Source organism: Alnus glutinosa, chromosome 7 (genome assembly GCF_958979055.1).
Source record: "Alnus glutinosa chromosome 7, dhAlnGlut1.1, whole genome shotgun sequence".
NCBI lineage: Eukaryota > Viridiplantae > Streptophyta > Magnoliopsida > Fagales > Betulaceae > Alnus > Alnus glutinosa.
In genome coordinates this window covers 6,896,621-6,915,496 of record NC_084892.1, presented here as the reverse complement: position 1 = coordinate 6,915,496, position 18,876 = coordinate 6,896,621, and the positions used below count along the sequence as shown (strand labels likewise).

General features: G+C 34.2%; 1 protein-coding gene across 2 annotated transcripts; it reads left to right on the top strand.

Moving 5' to 3' along the window:
- The first annotated feature begins 11,203 nt into the window (after nt 1–11,203).
- On the top strand, nt 11,204–17,435 carry LOC133873917 (transcription factor bHLH48-like). Of its 2 annotated transcripts, XM_062311719.1 has the most exons (7): nt 11,204–12,144; nt 12,233–12,352; nt 12,448–12,513; nt 14,558–14,626; nt 15,255–15,326; nt 16,321–16,525; nt 17,074–17,435. In XM_062311719.1, the coding sequence occupies exons 1-7, from the start codon at nt 11,614–11,616 to the stop codon at nt 17,109–17,111; spliced, it is 1,101 nt and encodes a 366-aa protein (XP_062167703.1). In that variant the 5' UTR covers nt 11,204–11,613; the 3' UTR covers nt 17,112–17,435. The 2 variants fall into 2 exon arrangements, with proteins under 2 accessions (XP_062167703.1, XP_062167704.1); XM_062311720.1 differs by lacking the exons at nt 14,558–14,626; nt 15,255–15,326; nt 16,321–16,525; nt 17,074–17,435 and adding an exon at nt 14,374–14,428.
- The last annotated feature ends 1,441 nt before the right edge of the window (nt 17,436–18,876 follow it).

Here is an 18,876-nt window from a genome sequence, read left to right as displayed (position 1 = left end):
GTCTTATTCTATACCTCTTTAAATTATGAAACCGCCTTATGTGACATTTTGAAAGGACCGGGTTTATTTAATCCGATTCGTACTTTTTGTATATGTTTTAGCACTGTTTTTGACATTTTGTATGTTCTATGTTTATTGTTGGGGTGCCCACCCATTTTTCTTTTATAAGATCAGTCACTTCTTCTTCCTTTGGGATCAGAAGCGGTAAGGAAGTCCCATGTAACATTTTCCTTAAATCAATTAAGAAAAAAAAATGCCACAAACTTGACAGAATTACAAAAAAAAAAAAAAAAAAGTTATAGCATAAACATGTTTCAAAAATAAAGAAAAAATGTTAATAAGAATGTAAATTATATTCGTATTATAAGGGTGTTTTCGAAAATTTAGTTATAATATGATTTCATTCACTAGCGTATTGCATTGTACCAAACAAATGAATACATATTTTGTATTCTATTCCAGCGTTACAACCAAACCAAAGAATAAGAATAGCTATTCTATTCCACATTCTTCTATTTCCGGTAATAGCTATTATCTTTTTTAATGGAATAGTCATTCTGCGTACTAAACGAACTTTAAGTAATTAAATTTATTTATTTTTATCAGCTTAAGCTCTTGGACAAGTGATAATTTAACAATTATAAAAAAAAAAAAAAAAAACTATTATTTAAAATACTCTTGTCCTTCTCTCATAGAACTTCTTAAAAAATCAACTAAAGGATTATTATTTGAAAAAAATATATATAAATCCACATTAAGAAAAACGATATTCACTGTTTGAAATATTTTACAACTTCTTCTGTAAAACTCTTATACAATTTCAATAATTTAATCATACCGCATGAATTAAATTAAATCTGAACCATCCAAAATTTTAACAGCAGATATGAAATTATGAATAGTTTTTACGGTGTTTGTTCACCGATATCCAAAGAAATGCAGGTAATATTATGTTATTATTAGATGTGATCGAATAATGTGTTTTTTTGGTGACTACTGACTAGACATAACAAGCCGGACAACGTTGGGTGAAAATAATTACTGTCTTATGTCTCTTTCTGTTATCATAAGTCACTTTTTATAAATTAGTTTTAAGTGTTTTACGAATGTTTGGAATTTTTGTTAATGCTTTTGTTTTTGTTTTTTGCTATTAGAAAATCTGTGACTTTTAAATATCTTCACTTAGTTCTCTTCCTCTTCAAATATATAAGCTATTGATACATTCTATGATAATGACATTTCAATATGGTAATGGTGACATAATCATGCAGCTTCAATTTGGATGTGTTTTTTTTTTAAAAAAAAAGAAAAAAGAAAAAGAAAAAAGTTAAAGTTCAATGATATTTTTCATAATATTATGGAAATTTACATATTATGAAGTCTTTTTAGTAATTTAGTGAGGTCGTAATATAGTAAGTTTCATAGATCATTTTGTTTGGTGTTCTTAGGCCTCTCTCAACTTCAAAAGCTAGCTTGTGAGGGGAGGTTTTTTCTCACGCTTATAAATTGACCACCTAGTCATTTTCACAACCGATGTGGGATAAATCTCAATAATCTCCCCCCTATACATCGGACCTGGATAGGCTAACATCGACCCTTCTACGGATTGAGTTGAGACTTGTTGTAACCTAGGCTCTGATACTAGTTTTGAGTGGTTTTAGGCCTCTCTCAACTCCAAAAGTTAGCTCATGAGGTGAGATTTTTACTTATACTTATAAATTGACCACCCAACCCCTTCCATAACCGATGTGGGATAAATCCCAACAATATTCCCCCTCACACATCGGGTATGGATTGGCTAACATCGACCCCTTCTACAGATTGGGTTAAGACTTGTTGTAACATATACTATGAGTGTTTGGTAGTCTTAAACCTCTCTTAACCCCAAAAGCTAGCTCATAAGGTGAGGCTTTCCCTCACACTTATAAACTGACTACCTAGCCTCTTCCACAACCGATGTACGATAAATCACAACAATTTCCCACCTCACACATCGGGCCTGGATTGGCTAACATCAACCCATTCCACGGATTGGATTGAGACTTGTTGTAACATGGACTTTGATACTAGTGTTGGGTGGTACTGAACCTCTCTCAACTTCAAAAGCTAGCTCATGAGGTGGGCTTTCCCTCACACCTATAAATAGACCATCCAACCCCTTCCACAACCAATATAAAATAATTTCCTAACTCAAAAGCTTAAATTTATGGGGTTTGAGTCCAACTATGCTACATCAGTCACTCACGCTTATAACATCTTTTTAATGTGTGATTAATTTTATATACTCACACATGTATATTCAAATTTTTTAAGAATTATTATTTACAATATACATTTTATGAAACTATGACGAGATGCTACAAAAAATTATCTATTATTGTCCCAAAAGAAAAAAATATATATATATATATATAGTAACAAGAATATGGTTCTCTATCTCAACTTTGGGTTGATAAACTGGTATTAAATCAACACAAAAAATAAAGCTAAATCATGAACACGTCCAATGAGGAGAAATATTGACAAATATTATGACCAAATATATATATATATATATATATATATATATATATGTAAGTTGTGAAGGGAAAGGGGGAATACTTCCAATTCCTCTGCCCAGTCGGAAACTCCAAAAATGGCTCAACACTTTGAGTCTGAGATTGTCACTTCACTGTTCAAGACAAAGGTACGAAAGCCACAATTAAGGTTGCCAATTTCTGGTTTCTCTGCCTTTGCTGTTCCCCACCGTCTTTTCCTCCCGAGTACTTTAGGAACAAATCTTTGGGGAAAATACAAAATTAATGTACTATTTTTTCTTCTTCTTTTTATCTATTTTTATCTATTTATGTTTTTTTAATATTTTATGCTGAGACACTTGTCGTTTTAATATCGATGCTAACAAGATAGATTTATAGTTTTGGTCAAAATTTCAAACAAAAATTAAGAGCAAAGAGTTATTTGTAATTTTCGTCTACCCACACAGAGTTTTAAGCTACTTTTTCACCCTATAGAGCTATTTAAAAATCAATGAAAATGAAACCCTATAGACTGATTTTGCATTTTATTTGAAGAAAATATGCAACGTAATTAATAAAAGGTAAAACAGTTTTTAATCACACAATTATAATCTACTCCATCAGTTTTTAAATCATACTTTTAACTTTTTAAATTTCTCGCATTTTTCATTTCACTAATCTCGTTAAAAATTGTTTAAAATTGCTTACGTGACATTACCAAGATTAATGCTACACAATTTTTGCCCTTTTTTTTTTAAAAAAAAAAAAAAATTGAAAATTAAAATTTGAAAAGAAAAAACACAAAACAGACAATGGGGCAATAGAGGGGCAGCTTGCACAGGCACCCCAAATTTAGGGGGTGGACCTAAGCAATTAAATGTTGGATTTTGTCTAAAAAAAAAAATGGAGATACGATTTGCTTATGATCAAAGGGTCATATTTATAGTGATTTTGGACACATCCATATTTATAGTGATTTTGGACACATCCAATGGTCCAAGATCATTTGATCATATATCGTAACTACCAAATCCACTTTAATAGACATCATAAATCGCACATTAACCCCTTTCAAAGGTTAGATACGTTCAGATTCTTCTTTATTATCACACCTGAAATGGCTACCTCGTCGACCGAGCCTTAGGCGTTAAATAGTATGTTCAAGCACAGTTCATTTAATTTTTCAAATAAACACGAGTTGTTTAATTAACTTATTCATTTATATATATTACTATAAATAAAGTTTCAGGATTTAATTTAGTATTTATAACTATCCATAGATAATAGATTTACCTAATCATTTTGGTAATACTAGATTAATGGGCCAAAATGGCTGTGAGAAGGCAAAGATTCGGGCTGTTGTTGGATTACGGTTGAATTAAAGTTAAACCCTAATGGGCTTAACTTTGACCAGATCTGATTTATGATGGCCCAGTGCTTGCAAGCTGGGATAAATTGGTGTGAACCTCTCCCAATTCACATTTTTACCACTTGTGCATTGGAAGGTGGTCTATTCGACCTCAAGGCTTTTCCATAGTTAAGCTCTTTATGTGCTTTTGAGTCAATTTCATTGATACTTTCCCTAAATTTTTAGTTATATTTAAATTCTTACAAATTTTGTTAAACATAAAATCAATAATTTTATAAAATACGTATGTATTATCTCCAAAATTATTGTATTGAAGAAGATAAATACACACACACATATATATGATAGCCATATCATCAATTCCCCTCTCACCTATCATTAGGGGTGCATAGAAACCCATGAAACTGCCCCAACTCGCATCCCCCGACTCAACTCGTAGAACTCTAATTTTTAGTATTTTTTGCGAGTATGGGTCAAAAAATGGTAGACCCGTGCTGAGCGGGGTGGGCTGGGGTTTTTATAAACCCCAGGGACTCGCCCCGCTGAAAAAAAAAATTAAAAAAAAAAAAAAAAAATCCCCTAACCGAGTAAGTAACCCTAGCGCGCCTCTTCATTTTTTTCATTGTTTCTAGACTATTCGTTTGAACCAAGCCGCTGCCCCTTTGTATTCTTCCTTTTCACCTTTACCTCCTCACCCCCTCACACCCTTCGTCTTCTTCCTTTCCTCTGATGGCTTCAACGTAAAGAATGTTGCTATCAAGGATCTCAAGCGTGGTCCGGCGAGCTAGTGACCAAGATTGACAAGCGATCTAATAAGAAGATTGAGAAGGAGCCCAAGTTTTTGAAGAACGGAGATGCAGGGTTCTTGAAGATGATTCCCACCAAGCCTATGGTTGTTGAGACTTTCTTTGATTAGTTATTACCCACCTCTTGGTCATTTTGCTCTACCGCTTGGCTTTGGTTCAAACCTGCCTCGTCCCGCCTAACCCGCACCCCTACGCTTACATTGTAAAATCATGCGAGCATGGATTCAAATTTTTTAATCCGCAGGGTTGCAGAGCGAGGACAAAAAAGGGGAAAATCTGTCCCGCCTCATGCCTGCCCCTACCTATCATATACAATTTATGGCTACAGAAGTCACCTATTGCCTCCATATCCAATTCCAATCAAAATTGGCATTGATCATGGGTCTCAATGGTCAAGAGACCCACAGTCTGGCCATGAGTATTCGTGGACAGCTTTGTTGTGGGTGGTCGGGGGATTTTTTTTTTTAAAATAAAAGTCAACAACAAATTCTCACAAAGGGGCAAATTGAAAATGTTAGGTAATTTGAAAGAGTCGATTATGTATTTTTTTAAAAAAATAAAAAATAAAAAAATAGAGGGATGGTTAAAAATTGAGTATCAATCATGAGAAATAAATGTAATTTCTCCTTTTTATATATATATATATATATATATATATATATATATATATATATATATATATATATATATATATATATATAAAGAGGTATGTTATATGTACATTTTTAGTACATCTTTTCTTAAATAAATCATTGAATCTGTCTTATAGATCTAATTATGGGTCCTATAGATATAATTGTCGAATCTGTTTTATAGGTCTTAACATGTCACATTTTTAATAAGTAGTATTCTTTAAGCCGTTCGAAGCATAAAACCGCCTAAATTTTTTAAAGAATTTGTAAGGAATCTTGATCCGGTTAACAGGTGATGACAACTTTATTGATTTTTCCCTCGTACCACAAGTAGTTAAATCAATGCCTCGAAATCATTAATGGAATACGCTTTCAAATTGTTCCTTTGCCAACAACAACATCACTTTGAATTTCAGAGAGCCCACTAACAGCAGCCTGTATTCCATCAATGGAAGGAGATGGAGGTCTGAAAATGGAGCTTTTCAAAATGGAAGGAGATGAAAAACTCCTACCAAACCAATTGAGAATGAAGCAGATGTTTGTCATCAAGAGAAGTACACTTCTTCAGGTCCATTTTTTTCGCACAAACTCACCCCAATGCGAAAGACTCATGTCAGGGGTAGATAACTTTGCCTTTCAAACTGTCAATTTCTTACAACTTAGTCTATTTTATTAGTTTTGACCGTTTTGTTGATAAAAAATTAAATTTGACCAAAATATTTCAAAAATACCAATATTTTGATCATTGAAAATCCAAAATTATCCCGTCTTTTTCTACTAATTAATAAATAAAAAATGGTAATTTCGATTTTTCAATGGTCAAAACAAGGGTATTTTCAAAATATTTTGGTCAGATTTGATTTTTCATCTAACATAACAGTCAAGACTGATGAGGGAGGTTAAATAATAACAGATTAACAATTTGAATGGTCAAATCATAACATTTGTTAGTCCATGGTGCTTCATAAAAATAGCTGAGTTTAGAGGACTAAATAATATTTAGCCCTTATTTATTTATTTTTTTATTATTATTATTATTATTATTATTATTATTATTATTATTATTATTATTATTATTACAAGTCTGAAATTTAAAGTAGTGTCCCAGAAACTTTTTTTTTTTTAATACAAATATTATATTATTATAATTTGTAATTCATTTAAAACCTTATTTTCTTAAAGAAATACTTTTTATATTTTGTCTACCAAAAAAATGCCTTAAACTTAATTTTCGGTTATCGAAATGTCTACTTCCTACTTCTTTTTTGTTCTGTCCAAAAAGGTCTATTTGGGTCTATTCTAACTAATTTTCATACATCTAGACCTTAACATAACATTAAATGGGCTTTTTGACTAATCTACACATAAATACTAAGCTCGTGACCTTAAACTTAATTTAGGCCCACTTGTCTATTGAGAATGGATCAAACATAAATTTTTTAACGTTCACAACATGTTCTTATTAAATTTTCCATAACCTAATTACTCAATTTTTATTAAATTTTTCGCTAGTCGCTTAGTAATTAACTGAACTAATAAGGTTTTCGGTGGGGTTTAGGCAATGTTGGCAAAACTAGTTACCGTGTCGAGTTCTGGTCGACCTGGTTGACCCATCAACCTGTCTAGGCCGAGCCGAACTCGATACGATTAGCTAAATAGGTTGAGATACGGCACATTTAAATGTGTCATAAACAAGTCGACGGGTCATAAACGGGTTAGCGAGTCATTAATGGGTTGACCCGTTTGTTTGACCTGTTTATAAACGTGTCATAAACGGGTTGACTCGTTTATGACCTGATCCTGTTTAACATAAACCCAAACCCTATAACTTCGTGTCGTGTTCGTGTTAGATTTACAAGTCGCGTCAAAAATTGTCAACCTTAAATTTAGCTGTGTAAATAGGCTTTGAGATCTACTGACCTAATTTGTTTCTAATAATACATAATGGTTTTCGAAAATGTCTTTTTGTAATCATTCTATGTTTAATGTTTACATTGTAGAGATTAACTATGATGTAATTTATGAACATTACCAAAATTCTTGTAGTTTAATCAGATGCCTTTATTAATAGAAACAAATATGTCAATATTATTATTGGTGTAATAAAGCTTTTAGAGTTCATGTTTTTGTACATATGTTTCATGTTTGTGAATTATGGTACTCATCTAAATATGTGTAACACTAATACATATGTTGTGCAAAGAAGATAATATTAATTCTTGTATTTCAATATCTTACTGTTCTTCGTGTGCTAGAAGTGGAAGAAAATAACAAGTTTAAGGTACTCATGTGTAGATGGAGAAGATGAGAGAGAGAGAGAGAGAGAGAGAGAGAGAGAGAGAGAGAGAGAGAGAGAGAGAGAGAGAGAGAGAGAGAGAGAGAGAGAGAGGCTAGGGTTTTCGTGTTTCACAAGTTTTTGTTTTAGGAATTAATAGTACTAGGGTTTGGATTAACGAAAGAAATTAATGGTTTTTGTTTTTTTGTATGTGTTAGGTAGACTTTTAAAATATATATTAATTTCTTTGTCGCTATATTTGGACATCCACCTAAGGTTTTTAGTGCTTTGGAAATTTTTGACATCATCTATCCTTAACTTAGGATTTAAGGTTAGAGCACATTAAAATTTTTGACATCATTTTTTTAAAAATTTGATACATTAAAATTGAGAGTTTTTTTAAACTTTAAGCAATAAATTGCTTTTAAAAATTTAGGAGGATGAAGTGAAGTTTTCCAGTAACATTATTAAATTTTAATCCAACAATTGAACGTGTCAAGTTATTAAAATCTAAAGCTAACATTTTTGGGTATATCTCGTAAAGGGTGAACATGATAAGCAAACATAGAGACAGATTTAGGAAACCTGAATTGTTATGGGATTAATCCAATAAAGAGGAACCTTTTTCTCATGATGTCTCCTTGGTGTCCTATATGTAATATGTCACCAATTGTTATTATTGCCGTGGATCTCACTATTTATGTTAATGCCAAGTTGCATACTCAAACTGCCACAAAGAGAGAAACAAACAAAGTAGAATTTGAACAGACTAAAAATGATCAAAATCACGGGGGCCAAAGTTTGGAGGAGGAGTCAAATTAGGGAAACAATTTGGTGACTTTTTCATAGTAGCCAAACACTATGATCACTCTATATCTTCTTACACTTCAATATCTCATGTGTATACTTTACATCACAACAAGCTAGCTCTGGACCCTGATGGAATATGGATCGAACACTTGTCAAGATTAGAGCACATTAAACGTCAGGGCCTCCCCCAATGTTTTGGACAACAAATAAATTTAATAAATTGTGTTCAAAGAGAAAATTTTCAAACCCAATTTAAAGAAAAACTTTATTCAATAATTATAAGATGAAAATATAGTATATACTATATAGCATTACTCGATATATGTATATAAAACTATATCTTATAAAATATGAGAGATTATTAACTCCTATATTGGGTGGATATGATTTTGCAGAATTTTATGCTTTGTGATGTAAGAGCTTTTATGCTCGTGATCTTTGATCAATGAAATACTCATATATTCAAACACATATTAATTTAACGACTAAGTTTGAAGAAATTACTTCATTCCAGTTTGGAGGAAAACTTTGCTCATATTCAGAGGTGGATGTAGGGGGGACCGCCGGACCGGCATAGGTCATGATCTTTCCCCACTTTTGAAAGGTTCTATATAAAAAACGTGGTCCTATAATAATTTGGTCTAAATTTGTACTAGAATCGATGATATCTATTGGTTGGTAAGCAGGTTTTATCTGCAAGACTGTACCGATCATAAAAAATAACAATTGAAAATAAAACTTTAGCATTACGAGCATAATGTAATTCAACATTCATAATTTCAAGGATTGTGAAATACCTCTAAATTGTGCTAATGGTTGATAAGCACCAAAAGATTAACTGTCAACCGACTCGTTTATTGAGTTGTTGTACTTATGTTTACTCTTCCCGTTTAAACCGCATAATAATGAGTATTCCGTCCATGTCCATATTAATGTAGAGACATAGAGTTATTAATCTCACTCCCTACGTGTAAAATAGGTGTAAAATTTTTCTGACCATCCACGTATATACATTGTTTATAATAATAGAGTATAATCCTCCCTATAAATGCAAGAAAATGACGGGACATATTGAGCGATTAAAAACTGTGTCGGATCTTGGTTCGTGTCCGGTCCCTGCCCGCTGGGACCGAAACAGTAATTTACGGGCCAAGATTTAGACCGCAGACAGTACGGTTCTCCGTTTGCGGTTCACACATGTGGTCCACTGCAGTACGAGCGAGGTCTCTCAATTTGTGAATGGGGGGGCTCCAGGCTCCAGCACTAATGAGTTGCCTTTAACTCTTGACTTCATTGAGCTGTGGAGCAGCAGACACGAATGAGTGATCGTTTTCGTTTACTACTTCGAAACCAATAAATTTTGCTTTTCCTATATTATATTATTATTAACTTTTCTTCTATAATAAAAACGTGGGGATGAGGTGTAAAAATATTCTGTATTCAGATCGTACTACTGACGTCATACACTCGGAGTTTTATCTCCGATATTCGGGTTTTTAAGATCGATTCATGCATTATTGGATGCCAATCCGGCAATCCCTCCATATATATTCTTAGCTCAAATTTTAAGGAAACTCTGACAAAAAAAAAAATAAGAAAAGGTGTAAGGTGTTGGTGTCGGGACATGTCGTAGAATTTATTTGATCGAATAAATAGTTAAACAGTTTAATTTTTACTTGGTCTGGTAAGTCTTATAAATAGTCTATCATAATCACTTATTCGAATTCTTTCAAATTTAGACAAATAATTTGAGAAGATTCTAATCGGCCCCACATTCCTCTCTTCTCATTTTTTTTGTCAAAATTTTAAAAATTCAAAAGATTTAGATCCGATTTTGTACTCGAGAGCCAAAAAATAATCAAGAGTTATTTTCTTGCAAGATTGTGTATATATAGCCTTTGAACACTGACTTTTTTTTTTTTAAATAAATAATTGAGAGAGGAACAAGTTTAATGATATGATGGATTTTACTGTTTTCGTTTATTTAAGTCAAGTTTTAAAGTATTAGATTGGCTTAGTTAGTCTTGATTATTGACTTAATATGCTGTTAATTTTAGGCTGCTAAAATGTACTGCACCGACAAATCAATTGCGCGTGGAAATTTACTATTGCTTAATAGCAAATTAGGAGTAGAAAATTAACAATTTGTAGAGATGTAATGAAGTGAAGATAAAAATGATTATTGAAATGTTTGGTTTTATTTTATTTTTCACTATTTTTTGTTTATTTAGTATAAAAGATGCATAAATTTACTACTGAATTTGCATGACCATACATGAGTTTCACAAATTTCATGATAAATATGCAAAAAAATATGTGTAAAAGAATAACACCAAACAAATCTCGAATAATTAACATATTAACCTCATATTAAATAAATCCTAAGAAATTATAGATATTATTATCTTTAAAGTGAAATGTCTTGTGACTTTCGTCTACGTGAAAACATAATCAATCAATCTATTAATTTATTAAAGAAAAATATTTAATTTTATTATCTTGAATATATAAATTTGTAAAAAAAATATGTAAGAGAATAACAATCAAACACGTCACTTTATAATTAAATAACGTTGTTAGAAAATAGAACTAAAAATGTATGAGAATCCATTTCCTTCTCCTTTTTCGGCCTCAACACAACGAACTGTACAATTGGAACCGTACATGCAATGGCCTCTATGGCTCTATACCTTTTCTTTTCTTTTTTTTTTTTAAAAAAAAGAACAAAAGGAGAAAAAAAGAAAAAGAACAAAAGAAAAGAAAACACTCTTTATAAGTAAAGAGGGGACCGAAGCAACGTTGCTTTTGCTATACTTCAAATGGCTGAGAAGTAATCTCTGAGAGACGCAGAAACAGGGAGAAACAGAGAAAACACAGAGGAACAGATTGACCGCCATTGAAGCACCTGTGACCTGCCCCCATAACTCTTTCATATACACTTGCATACAAACTAACATTTCAAGCACCTTCTCTCTGTCTCTCTCCCTCTCTCCTCAATCTATTTAACTCCATTTCCCTCAAACTCACCCTCATTACCTTAGAGTTTAATTAGGGTTTAATCGCTTTGCCACTGCAATTTGGGCATTACCTTTGCGTTGGATTTGCATTTCTTTGAATTAGTCAAGTGGGTATTTGTTTTTCATTGAGGTGGGTTTGGTCCAATTATCGACCAATTTAATCAAATTCGAAGAGATTGGAGCTTCTGATGGATCCGCATCCAGGAATTGTATCTGGATCCAACTCCAACAGGTCCGAACCCGACGAAAGCGGATTCGAATTCCTCCAATTCCGCGAGGAAATCCAGCGGCTCATGACCGTACCGCCGGAAAACGCGAGCTCCTTCACCGCGCTTCTCGAGCTCCCGGCGACCAAGGCCATGGAGCTCCTCCACTCCCCGCACTCCGACAACGGATCTCCGGCGCCGATTTCCGGCGACCCCCTCCGCCGAATCGACGAAGACAGCAAACCCTACCTCCCCTCCGTCAACGGCCATCTCACCTTCCCTTCGAACAAAGTCCTAACCGAACGCGCCGCCAAGTTGTCGGTCTTCTCCGCCGGCGAGCACTCGCCGGAGACGAGCTCGGTGCCGTCGAATTCTAGCGCGAATTTGGAGAAGGTGAAGAGCGAGCCCGCCGAGACCGACTCGAACCCCGACTCGTCCCAGCCGTTGGTTTCCGATCCTACTGTGGAGAACAAGACCCAGAGGCCGACGAAGCGGAAGGAGCGCGAGAAGAAGGTAAAATTTCAAGGGTTTCTAGGTTTTTCAGACCATTCCTTTTTTTGCTCAAACTTGAACGAACCCTTGGCCTTTTGTTTTCAATTAGGGCAAAGGGTCCTCGAAGAAGAGCAAGAACGAAAGCTCTCAAGACGCCTTGATGCTTCCTTACGTTCACGTCCGAGCTCGTCGCGGTCAAGCCACAGACAGCCATAGCTTAGCAGAGCGAGTATTCTCTTAATTAACCTCTAATCACGCTATTACTTTTATTAAGTATTTCTCTGATTACGATATTTTTAACTTTTTAGTTAATTAAATTTGCAGGCGAGGAGAGAGAAGATTAATGCTCGGATGAAGCTGCTTCAGGAGCTGGTCCCAGGGTGCAGCAAGGTTTGTTTAATTAGTCCTAATCTCATGATTAGTCGGTGATTGTGTTATGCTTCTCTGTCTTACCCGTCCGATTGTCTCTTAAAAAGTGCGATTATGTCCTTGGAATTACCCGCTTTATTAATAACGGTTCTGTCCTTGTCGCCTTTTCGCAAAAGTGGTTGCTTTTGTAGCAAGGGAAGTTGCCAAGTGGGCGGCGTTAAAATGGCAGTCTCGTAATTTCGCTTTCTGGGGGTTAATTTCGTCATTCTATTCATCCATTTGTCTTGGTTTAGGAATTTGCATTTCATTTTCCAGACTCTTGACATTTACATCAGAGAAGATTTTAGATTTATAGTTACCCTTTTTTTAATGACGAAAATACCCTTCACGGGCTAGGCTGTAGATTTTTAGCAATGGGAATATGCTAGATGGAAGCCCCTTTGAAGCTCTGGGGAGACACATAAAGTGGGCATATTGAATTGCATATGTATGGTCCCATATACAAAGGCAAATTTCGATCCCACTTGTGGGGATGACCGGAAAAGGGCCTTGCTGCGTAGGGACAGGATGTGATAGTCCATAAGCAAGTTCACTTTGTTGAGTTCAAACATAAACCAGATCCACACCACTAGATGATAGCAAGGACATGAGTCTTTCCTTGTTACTTTCCATAAAGTGATTAAACTTAAGTCATTTGAGATACTTAAAATCATAATATACCACTCCGCTCCGCAACTGACGTCCACGGTATCCCACTCTATTCTATAGGTTCCTCCATTTGTGACTTGAACCTGTGGCGTGGTGCATAGTTCTGATACTAAATATTATAAACTTTGGGTAGAACTCACACTTGAAAATTAGCTTGCAAGTGGAGAGTACCCAAGAGGTTACATACACATGGTTAAGATACTTAAGCCATGTGGGACACTTAAAATCGTAATAGTGACCCCAAGTTGGCTAAATAATTGGACGGTTAAATCTACCAGTAACTTTCTTTTTTTGGGACGACTGGTCCATAATTTTCTTGAAGCTTCAAAAGTAGCCCACAAGAAGATTGGTGGATGGTTAATTCTGGTTTTTGCATATACATAAGATTTTGCAAATTCCAATTCTTTGATTGGCTGAGCATGTGAGCTACAGATATATTAGGGTCCCTGCCATGAAAATTGAAGTGCAAATAATGCTATTTTTCACACCAAATTTTCACACCGCTGATATGGCGTGTTTTAAGTGGCGAACACTTTTGCTTTTTTATTTTTATTTTTAAAGTGGCTGACAGTCAACCACTTAAACACGTTACGTCAGCCGGTGTGAAACTGGGCTTAAAATCTAGTGTGAAGAGTAGCATTACGCTTAAAGTGTTTTTGAAGGTCATATATACCATATGAGTTATTTAAGAGAAAAGCTAAAATAGGAGCACCCCTCAGGCTTAACATGAATTATTCCTTTAGTTTATATATGTCTATGGCTAGGTTCTTGATACCCACTATGTCTCTCCAAAATTTTTATTTTATTTCTCAAAATGTGTCATCAGGGTTAACGTGCTTACCAAGTTCCAATTTTTTCTTCTAATTAAGTTTTAGTTAGTAGTACCCATTTTTCCCGAAATTTTAGGCCAATGGGAGATGATATTTGGAAATTAGAAACAAGTTAGGATTTGAACATAATTTGTCAAGTGCATATCAGTGGAGATTGATAAGAAGGCTGTATTATGGTCATGCTGAAAAACTTTTGCAGTCATCTTTTACATGTTATGAGTGTTGCTGTTTAAATTCTTTTAATCAGTTAATGCTTCCAGATGTGAGTATAATTAATAATTTCCTAACAAAAAAGGTTGAGTCATTTTTGTATTTAAGGAGCTTACACAGTTCATTATGACAGAGAGCAACCAATGACCAAGTGTTATGTTTCATCTCATAGTGTCAAAGGAATTAAAAAATCTCTATCGGTCAGGCATTCTTTGCAGAGTACTTTGAATCAATTGAAAGTTTATTGGAAAACTGCTCTGAAATAGATATGCTTATCAATTAAAAATTTACTCACCCTAAAAAGATTTGCTATGCAGATTTCTGGTACAGCATTGGTTCTGGATGAAATTATCAACCATGTTCAGTCCCTACAACGTCAAGTTGAGGTCAGATTTGCACACCCCATACAGTTAAAGATATAGTTTTAATATTTCTGTGAGAAGGTTCAAACTTGAAAAAAAACTTTGTTGCAAAATTTTTGTGGATAAAGCTCAGATGTGTTCTTCAGCACCCTTTAGGTGGGACAGTGGAAGATGTTGGAGGATGGGAGGACTTAACCACTGGTTAGGCCCATTAAGACATTGATTGCCCTGAAAAAAGAGTTTCAGTGTCTTTTTCTTGCCATTTACTTCATAAGAAAGAGAAAAAAAAAAAAAAAAAGATATTTCCCTGTCTTGAAACTGATAATATTAAGCTTTTGCTAATTAAGGAGTTGGTGGGTTATATAATTTCCTGGCTTTTTCAGTTATCTCCTTGCACATTTCCGAGGCTTGATAAGTCAGACTGTGTAGAGTATTAATTTTGATTTTATCTATTTATATATACTTTATCTATTAAATGACATAAAAAATATATGTTTTTTTTTTCATCGGCCTGGAGTAAATAAGGCAAGTGAAAAAGGAAACAAACCATGTGAGATGAAATTCAGCTCCACAAAAGCTGGTATAGTAAAAATGTTTAAATTATCCTCTATTGGCTGGATCTTCTTCTGATTGAATAGTTCTTTGGTTTCAGTTCTTATCAATGAGACTTGCAGCAGTCAACCCGAGAATTGATTTCAACCTCGACAGTTTATTTGCTACCGAAGTAAGCATTCAAATACTTCTATTTCTTTATGACCTTTCCCCTTTTTTTTAGAAAGGGGGGGGGGGGGGGGGGGGGGGGGGGGGGGGGGGGGGGGTTGGAATTTGAACTCTTCTGGTCATTGTTATTAACACACTTACGTTTTCTGCTGGGGAGGTGTTTTTCAATATATTCTTTAGCTGCACCTTGTTTTATTGAGCACCATGTTCCTCTAGAGAGCTGCTATACAGCATCATATGCTTCATTATTATGGTGGTTCTGGATTGATGATTATTTTCTTATCAATACCAGTGTGGACTGGCAATGAGTACCACTCTACATAGTAGGTTACTTGGGATCCAGGCATATTTTAATCCAAATTACAGATGCCCACCAACGTTTTTAAATGACTGTTTTCCACCATAAACATATGCAAGGACTCTTGGTCAGATTTGGACCACCTATTTTATCTCTCATCTGTCTCCATTTGCATCTTCAATTGTTCATTAAAATGGGATTGATTAAAATGGTTTTGTTAGCCAATTTATATTGTATTTATTTTAGTGGGACACCAGTAATGATGGATCCAAACATTAAGGCTCAACACAGTTATGGTGGGGCAGAAGTTTCACAATTAAGTGATCTGCCACTGATGTAGTCTCATCATGTCATGGCACACTAATTAAAGAACTGCGTTGTACTGATAGAAAAGTATAGAAATGGTAGTTCCAGCTTACCCCTTCACTACTGGATTGCGAGAGTAGTGAATACTCGAGTAGTTTGGTGTGGTATGATGTGATTGGCAATTGTACAAGTCAAGAGGCCTAGTTGTGGATCAGTGGATAATATTTAGTACTGATGACTTTTTATAGTTACTTATATGGTCTCTGGCTTTCCTTGGTCAAGTTAAGAGTATTGTGACTCTGTGATTCAGATACTTTGACCCGCTAAACTAACTTGCTGGAGCAAGTACTTCCCTTAATTTAACATTGTAGCTTTATCTCATTTTTGTATCCAGAGTGGATCTTTAGTGGACAGTAATTTCCCTGGCATGGTTTCTCCTCTAGTATGGTCAGAAATCCCATTCGAAGGAAACAGACAGCACTATCAACAGCAATGGCATTTTGATGCAATTCACCAACCGCTTTGGGGGAGGGAAGAAGACAACCATACATTCATTACTCCAGAGAACTCACTTTTGAGTTATGACTCAGCAAATTCAGGTAGATTAGAGTTCAGCCTAATCAGGCCTCTACTGCATATTACTCCTTCCAAACTACATCATTAAAAAAATCATTTAACAACAGGATTCACATGTGAAACTATTATGCTTATTTATTAACAAGTCAAATAATTTTATTGCATAGATAGGATAGTTCTTTCTAGCAGTTGCGAAAATGAGGAAAAATGTAGAACCATCTGACAGATGATTATCATTATTCTTCAACATTCTAAAACACATTCCATATAAAAAGAAGCTAGTAATACTCTATTTGGTGTAGAGAAATGATAGAGAAACTTTGAGCTTTATATAGAATCGAGATTGTCTTTTCTTCCTCATATTCTTAAACCATCAATTCGACCATCATTTTATACATAATTAACAGCCGAATTAGCATGCTACTAGGCTTAATAAATATTTGTAATATTTGATACTCTTAGCATCGACCTTTAGAATGCTTTTTGAGACAGTTGAAAGAATATTTGGTTTTCCCTCTTGCAAGAAGAGCAATTTATATACTATAAACTTAAATTTGTTACTGTGCTGCAGCGGCTCTGCACTCAAATCAGGTGAAGATGGAGCTGTGAAGACATAGTGAATTCCTACCAGTAGCTAATAGTGTATATAATCCAATATAGTATTAGCTGTTAGCAAGAAGTAGAGGGGAAGCGTCAACATTCATCATGGGTTTTCATGTCTTTTATTTGTCAAGAGTCAGTTGGAAACCTGGATTTCACTCTACTAGAGAGGATGAAATTTCGGATGTTATTCATATATATTATCTATATCTTACTATATATACTAACTTCGAGGGCCATTCAATCTTGTACTTGCTTCTTAAGACGATCGATTGCCTTATGTTGTAAAACCATATCACAAACTTGTTTTATGGAAGCTGGCTTCTTTCTTCATTTCTGCTGTCAAGATATCTGGTTTCTTTTTTTAAGTCACGGCTTGTACTATGCCCAGGCTACTATGGTTATGAATAATCTGCCACTTTTTCTCAGTTTCTTTTAGAGGAGCTACAGTTCTTTATTTTGTGTTGAGGCCGGAAATGGTTGTCTTGGCTATGATCTGGCACTGTGATTGATCATATCATATCATATCATAATCAAATGGGTTCATTCTGGAAGAAACCTCTCCGGCCAATAGTAGTTACTTAACTTGGTTGAGACATTTGCTTGGAAGTGTAGATGAGGCAATGAGCAAACTGACTGCTCAAACAGTTCTGTGATGTCTGATTTGGGTAGGCAGTATGAACTGCTATTGCCTACTGGCCCCAACTTCCTATATTGTTTTTAATTCTTTTTTTCTTTTCTTTTTTTGAAAAATATTTTATATGAAACAAATGGGAGCGACTTAGATTGTAGATTTTTTTTTTTTCAAATAAATCTATTTTAAATTGACATGTATCGAATTAAAGGAACAATCATTAAATAGTCATAAAAGAATACTGATAGAAATATTACCAATTTTAAAATAATAAAAACTGATATGATAATCTATATGACTGCGACAGTTTCGTGAGGCAGCATAGTTTATAATTATATCAAACTCTTCTAATAAAATGAATAATATCTCACATTTTTCCCCTTACGTAAATAGAGAATATTAACAATGTTGCAATGTAACTATTGCTAAAGCATTTTTCAGAATTTATATATATTGTATTCTGGGAATGTTTTAAGGACAGAGATTTCATTCTAATTGAGTTGAAGTTTTTTCAACCCAATTCTATAAAAATGTCATTTGTCCATTTTACATGTTAAAAGCACATGTTTTTTTAAATAGCATTGACAAAATTAGAAGAGACATACTTTTTAAATAAAATTTCTTCCAACGTTATCGTTGTTATTTAAAAAGCATGTGATTCTCGCATGTAAAATAAACACATGACATTTTTATAGATTGGGTTGGTTCCTCCAACCCAGTTTGGAGGAAACCTATGTCCATGTTTTAAATGGAAGATATTAAAGAGCATTGAGTGAAGAGAGTATGACATGAAAAAAAGAGAAAGTGTAGTTAACATTTATAAGGCCTAACATACTTTAAACATTTAAAGTAATGCTTGAGTGTATGCACTTATGTGTTTACTTTAGCACGATGCGAAGCACTGGACGCGCACGCGCACTTGGCACGAAGCATCAGAGTGATCTAATCATAACTATTTAATTTTGGACGATTATGATCATTCAATCTGGTGGCTTGATCTAGACTATATGATGCTTATTAGGTAGATCCAATAGTTAAATTTATTGGACCAACACTAAAGTAAATTGTAAGGTTAAATAAACTTTGATACAACGATTGATATTAAATAATTAACATCTAATGGTTATTATTAAATAATTA